The 7,394-nt window shown below is 39.8% G+C and overlaps 1 protein-coding gene across 1 annotated transcript; it reads right to left on the minus strand.

The window, feature by feature from the left end:
* Positions 1-245: 245 nt before the first annotated feature.
* Positions 246-2,490, minus strand: LOC119884775 (thrombospondin type-1 domain-containing protein 7B-like). The gene is made up of 3 exons (XM_038695092.1): positions 2,311-2,490; positions 1,875-1,962; positions 246-1,597 (listed from the first exon to the last, which is right to left on the minus strand). Exons 1-3 carry the CDS (start codon positions 2,465-2,467, stop codon positions 1,516-1,518), a joined length of 327 nt encoding a protein of 108 aa, XP_038551020.1. The 5' UTR covers positions 2,468-2,490; the 3' UTR covers positions 246-1,515.
* Positions 2,491-7,394: the final 4,904 nt, after the last annotated feature.

The raw sequence follows: 7,394 nt of genomic DNA on the forward strand, positions 1-7,394 counted from the left end.
CCAAAACCACCAAGTATTTTGTTTGTTGTATTAATTCTCCACTGGGTCATATGAATAATGCACTGAAGGATCCATGTCTATGTGACACAAAATGTAAGAGTTTATGGCCCACTAAGGTGCTTTGGGATGATGCTCTGGCACCAAAAATCGTGGAAATCTGAAAAATTCCTGGGCTTGTCGAGGGGTTGGAGAAATAAAAATGAGAGATAGCTCATTTAAGTTTGGGTGTGTGCTCACAAAATATTTGGTATTTGCTGTCTTCGTGGTGCAAAAAGGAACACAATACTGTCAAAAACTAGTTATTCACCTTGTTCTATGTTAGCTGACCTTGTATATTGATGTAATGGTATGAAATAAATGGTGTAAAAGGAAAACAAAGTATGACATCCTCGTGAAAGGTGTTTTTGCTAAAAAATACAATGTGTGATCCAGTGGATAATTCTTCACTTCTATTCTTGTATTGTTTTGGTGCTTTATTTGTTTTGCATTTGATGAAACGTGTATATGAGGTATGATCTTTATCATGCTGGTATTTGATAATTTGCATTGCGTTTATGTTGTCTTCTGTTAATCCTGGACTGCATTTGTCACCAAAGCAGTCTGCCATGTTTCAGTACAAATTCCACGATTTTGAGGTTGTTTCTTAATTTAGTCCTCAGTGGCCGAGAGTCTAATGAGCATCATGGAGGAGAAATTACTGCATCACTGTATTGTTAAAATCAAGGCAAGCCTGCTTTTGGTTTCCACATATACACAACATATGGCATTATCAACATAACACAATCTGACAGCAACAACTTGCATTACAATTAAATCACTAGAAAAGTCATTTGAAAGGAAAAAAAACAAAGTGAATCAGCACTAACGTAGTGCATAGAGCATCTTGTTTATTCTCAGAAATTCAAAAAAAGGCTGTTTGTTTACCCAAAAGGCGTGTGACATTTCCTTTCCCAAAGATCCAGCACTGATGAGACAAAGTCAAATGTCAAATGTTCCGTTGTTCTGCCTTTGAATGTCATGAGCGACTGCTGACTCAAGATGTTTTGTCTCCCTCATTACATAAATACGAGACAAATAGCCAAGTGGTTCCTCTGATTCTCACACACACAAAAAACACTTTTCGGAGTCCTTGTGATTTGTGGGTGGCAAACAGTGCTTCAACTGTGTTGTTCACATTGCAAGCAGTTAAAAAGAGAAACTAGAGGTCGATTCATTTCCTACGTCTATAGACCTTTTGTCTCATTTTCACAATGTTCGGCTTTGGTTCCTCTTCTTTAGTGAGGAACGTCTGCTGCAGCCAAAATTTCAGGGCTACATTGCCCTTCAGCAGCATGCCACGTGCGAGCATCGCTGCTTGTCCGCTGCATACAATACAATTGGCACTACAGCAAATAGCCACCCAGTTCAAACTGACCAACGATCAGTGGTATGTGATGGGCGTGCTTGCTAACAATCAGAACGGAGTCAGGAGTCTTTATCAGGCCGAGCGCATCCTTGTGAGGTATAGCAGCCTGGTTACATATCCATGTCACCATCATAGGCTAGGGTCAAGGGCTTCTGCGGTGGGGGAGACGTCTTAGTGGTTTTGGATGGATTACTGAAAAAAATAGACAGGAAAGAAAAGCTGGCAGTGTATCTGACTTAGCAGCACAGGGCACCCAACTTTATTTCTGTCTTTACAAAGAATTCCATTATCTGATAGCAGCAGCACACAGCAGACGAAATACTGTGAGGAATATAACTCATACTTGACATGGTTCTTTCCAAGGAAAGCAGATGGTTCTCATCTACAATTTGTGTGACCTACAATGGAGCTTTTGTTCTTCAAATTGTGCATCGTGAAGAATTTCTTAAGAAAGTTATATAGTACATACCAGACCAGGAATGATAACGCAATAATGAAGAGTATTAAGATGAATCCAACGGCAGTCACGGCGTAAACCCACAGCTTTACTCTTCCATCTGTGCAATCAAAAAGCAGTTTTAATACAAACTTTTGAATATATGTACGTCTACATCCTTTGTCTGGAGATCTTTAGAACTTTTCTCACGTTTCAGAATAAAGAAGTCGGTTTATTCCATTTCCAAACATACTTCAGAGCAGTGACTAGAATTTCTTGACATTTTTATGGTCTCCTGAGTTTTTATTTTTTATTTTTTTACGGTATACAATGAGCCCAAGTAAAAACATTGACCTAAAATGAATTCCACCCCCAGCCCAGTGATCCTAGCACTACAAAGGCAGGTTCAAAGACAGGAATGATCACATGCGCGCTGGTTGAACTGTAAAGATGATTTCCATTTCACTACCTGGGCCAACAGGTCGTAAGGTCCACTCGCTGAAGAGGTCCTGGGCCTGAGACGGCCCGGGTTTTAATCTTCCAGAGTTGGTTTTCACATCAGCTTTCTTGTTGTTGTCCGCCCCCGGGGTTCTGGTGCAGTAGTCCAAGAAGCCGTGCGTGGTCATCACTTCGGTGTAACCCTTCTCACACCCACACTCCGCTCTGCATGGGGGGGCAGAAGAACATAATTCACAGCCAACATAAGACGACTATAATCATTACTTTCCCACTGCAAAAAAACACTGCTGACAAAACAGGGCAAACTCTGCCTTACTTTACTTTAAGACTTTCTTCTATCACTGCAGGTTGATTTATCCCAACCCTGACATTAAACTGTGCTCCTCAGGGGTAGATTACACCGACACTTGCCAGATTAGGAGACTATGAATGAGCACCAGCCAGACTAAAAACAGACACACTGGAACCAAATACCAGACAACTGCAGTGGTTTTTATGTATTATGCACTTCTGATAACCTTTTTAAGGAATTTCATCCGCAATTAGCATCTAAAATGCAATTAAATAAAAATTACATGTCAAATAGAATAGAATACATCTTTATGTGGCAACAAGTGAGACCACTGAGACAAAATAAAAAACAAGTCTAGAGTACACAATAGTAGGCAAGTTAAACGCAAACATTTGTGAGTTTAGATTCAAAATGCTGACTGCAAGGAAAGACTTCTTAAAAATGCACCCTACAGTGTCAAAGTGTGAGAAAGGTCTGTCAGAATGCTTAAGGCTTTATCCCTTCTATTGACGGTATAGAGCACACTTGTAATGTCTCCCAAGAAGATGAAGCAGTTGATTCTTAAAAGCATCAGCGCTATAGCACACTGTTTTGCTTTTGTAGGTGCAGTTACATGGAGGGCACTCTAAGGGGCAGTAAAACGTCAAGCTTAGGCTCTTCTTTTTTATTTCCATGGCTGCTTGTGTGCAGTTTTCCCCCATCTAGGTGTACTCCCTAACTGACATGGAGCCCACATTCATTGGTATTAATGTGATTATCCTTTAATGGCCTATTCTTCACAATTAAAATTGTCATCTGTCAAAATCAATTTAACTCCTCGCCTAGAATGTGGTAGCAGCAGGAAACAGGAAAAACCCAAGGATAATGACAGAGATCACAGCTGCCTGATCAAAGTATAATGATCTTACCGGTGTGCAGTGTGAGAAGGGTTTAGTGCACGGAGGATGGCAATGTCTCACGGTGGTCGGCCTTTTCTGCGGGAAACACCCCCCTGGAGAAAGACAACAGGTTCTTATTTCTGCTCCTTTACTCATTGATCACAAAATGAACGTACTGTCACACCTGATAAATGGGCTCAGTCGCCTATCAAGGTCCCTGATCAATCTGTGAACATTTTAATTCCAACATGGAAAATTGCACGTCAAAATATCAAAGAGTAATGCCTTGGGCTCTTGCTTCTCTGCAGAGGGAGGTTATTCCTTCTGGGCTCATATTTGCCAGAAACATTTCCTTACAGCGATAAGATCACATTCACCCACTATTTACAGCACATCAAGCTCGCCTAAAGCTTTTGTTCTACCTTTGTTCTGTTTCTCTGCGCCTGCTTTACTTCCCACAAATACAAATGCATGATTATATTTATATGGATTGAAAGCCTCCCAGCTCAGAGTCTGGCTTATTGATTACTTATGTTAAGAGGCAGAGGAGAAATCAATGGAGGCTGCACGGAGAATGGGTAGATCAAATAAGATGCTAAATTCAACTAGAACACTGTACTAAAATTATTCTGCGTCTGCATGTATGTGTGAGTGTGTGAGAAGGTTCACACTGCAGGCTGTCATGCAAAATTTTGAAATGATGCCATCTGATCATATCTATTGTAGGATGTAACCCATATATTGCATTATGATATTGTAAACTGCAATCAACAATTCCAAAAGGCGCCACATATTGCTTGTTTTTGTACCCACACTTCTCACTTGTTTCCAAACGTTTCAATTATCTCCTGAACCAACAAGGAAATCCATTCTAAATTTATTTCCAAACCACCTGCTATAACCACTTGCCAAATTTACGGGTGTGACAACTACCTCAGACGAATGAAAGAGGATTCACTTACTGTCATGGCAACGCTTACAAATTCCTTTTTGAGCGATCAAATAACCTGATATTGTAGCACATATCCATATGAGCCGGAGTGAATTGAAAAATGAGACTCCAAGCAGCTTTTTGCTGTTCACACTGATTTAGTTCAGTACAAGGGAACAAAAAGAGAACTGGGACGCTTTCAGCTGCAGTCTGCATTAAGCCAGATATACACAGCTATTCATTTTTATATAAGAATGTGTGTCTGTGTGTGTTCCCATGAGTACTTCTGCATGTCCCACCTAGGGTGGCCAGAAGACAATGCAACTACTCACCTGTGACATTGACACCATCTGAGCGCTGACACCACACTGCTCTCTCATTGTTGCTCCATCCCCCTGTCCTCCACTGGTAACTGTGGCATTTTCCTCCTATAGCAATAGCAGAAATGCAGAGACGATGCTCATTAGCAGTTTGTGTTTGTCATCAGGCTCCCATTGACATTAGCCACCACTTGTTCTGCTGCCCTGCTCCTTCATATTATGAGGTAAGACCTTTTATGTTTTTGTAGTGAAAGGAAAAGGGCACCTTTTCCACTGAAGCAGCGTGCTTATGAGACAAAGCCATCTTTGGAGGAAATGAACTGGTAGAAATTGATTAGAAATGTATGAAAGAAACTCTTATTTTCTAAAATGAAGGTTCTTATTTTCCCTGCTGGGAGCTATAGGGGAAGACTGATTTGAAAGGACACTTGACCCTGTAGTATTGAATTGTATGGCAAGATCACAAATAGAAGGAACACCACAGGAAAGGACTTAAAAATTCAGTATGAGATAAAAGCTGCACAGGTGTGCAGTAGTATGAATGTAATGAAAGTAATGAATGCCAAGTACCTGGCAATTACCATTTTCCATGAAACGTTTAAAAACAGCAAATTAATGAGGGAAAAGAGAGCTGGCAAGAGTCCAAATACTTTGGGGCTGATTAGATATATTACGGTACATATATTGGGTGCGGCAATCAAAAAAGTTCAAAATTATTTAATGAAACAATGAAAAAAAAGAAACTTAACAAAAATAAACTCAGCTTATGGAAACATTACAATTAAATAATTTACAATACAGTTAAACATTACAATTGCAGTAAAGTCCAGAAACAAGTAGGTGTAGCAGTTCCTTTCTATGTTCAAATACTGAACCTTTAATGATCTCCTTTTTGTAATTGTTAAGCGCTAACCCTCTTTTGACACAGTTTCAATGATAACCATGCCATTACAATCACAAAACTACAACAGACCTGGCCATTTAGACACTTGTAATATTACCTTTTAGCCTCCAAACCATAACATCATGGTGCAAATATTACTCTCATGAGTAGATTATGAAGATTAATAAGTTTACTGAACATTTATTAGAAGATGATTTCCACTTCAGTGATCCATCTTGAGGATCGGAGGCTTTTGTTATTAAATATCCAATGTTTAAAATCCCAAAAGACACAGTGTGACTGCTGCACAAGGAGGACTTAATTTGTTCTTAAGGCGGACGTTGACCTTTTTCAATTTTGTCAATTTATAGAAAGAATAAAGGTCAAATTAACACAACAGTTAAAACCTAGTTTTTGCTGACATCCTGTCGATGGGGTTCTGATCTTGAAGTATATATTCAGGGTGGCTCCAGTACACTCTGACATGACAGCTGGATGTGTGTAAAAGCCTTGAAACATTAGCACTGGTATATAGTGTTAAGTGTTAATAAGTTTTAAACCTCACTGAGAGATGTTTTGGTCTACTTAGGGTCAGCTGAAACAATCTGTAGACACAACGATGACAAATGCCTGTTATCACCTTTTAAGTTTAAATGACATGTTAGCAAACCATTTCTTGTTTACACATCAGTGACACGCAAAGCAGCATAAGCATTCATTTGTAGTTTTGTCCAAAATCCACTCTCATTTCAGCTGTTTTTAGACTTCGCTAAGTCCTGAGGGAAATATCTGGCTCTTTAGCTGCCAAATGCTCCACTGTGTTCAGCAGCTAGTCCCTATGTTTTTTATGCTGTTTGGTAGCGTATAGTAGCTTTACTACTTTTTACTGAAAACAGCTGCAAGAAAACCAAAACATTATATAAAAGACCTTATAAAGCTCCACAGAGCTAATTCACTGCCAGTTCATCACGATCGACTGCTTTCAAATAGTCATGTAATCCATTATTCATAGAAGAATACTGATTATAGTTGCTGAAAGTCAGGCTTTCATATCAGGCTATGTTAAGACAACGCTAATCACTGTCACTAGATTTTTTTCTGTTTTTGAGTAGTTTCCTTAGTACCTTTACAAGGCTGGGTCTCAAGACTTGATGTGGGCAGCTGCCCTGGTTATCCATGACCTGAATGATCACAGCTCTGGAGCGAGCTTGGCGACCGGTGGTCTCAAAGCTCCGCCCCTCCAGGCAGGTCAGCTGGCAAGAGCTCCAAGATGACCACACAGTCAAATGGCAGTCTCCTGAGGGCAATAAGAGACAGAAAAAGCATCACTGATAGGCACAACTTAATCAATAACACTGTCAGACTTTCTTTTCAGATATTTGAGGGTGGTTTATATTCAGCTTGCCAACACTAATTCAGGGATGATTTTATTGGCTCCCCTGCTAGCTCCTGGAACATTTAAAACACATCAAAAACAACTTCAGTAGCACACATCTGCGCCTGATAATGTACCAAATGCACAAACAAATTACTCAGACAGCCCAGTGGGTATTCAGAAGTAATAGACCAACCAGGATGATAAATTATACAATACATGCTAGAACTTCGAGCCCAACTGTAAAGGCAACACACAATCCTAAACATGTCTCTTGGGAGAAGAAAAATTAATTTGGTTTGGGAAATGCTTTAAGTGGATAAAGGCTGGTTGATGTATTCTGACTACAAATAACCTCCCAAATAACCCTTGCTTCCATGAAGGTCAAGCATTAATATCCTATGTAATCCTTGAT

The sequence above is a fragment of the Micropterus salmoides genome, unplaced genomic scaffold, assembly GCF_014851395.1.
Source record: "Micropterus salmoides isolate LMB-PRFRI ecotype aquatic unplaced genomic scaffold, ASM1485139v1 Ms_hic_scaffold_3660, whole genome shotgun sequence".
In the NCBI taxonomy this organism is placed as follows: Eukaryota; Metazoa; Chordata; class Actinopteri; order Centrarchiformes; family Centrarchidae; genus Micropterus; species Micropterus salmoides.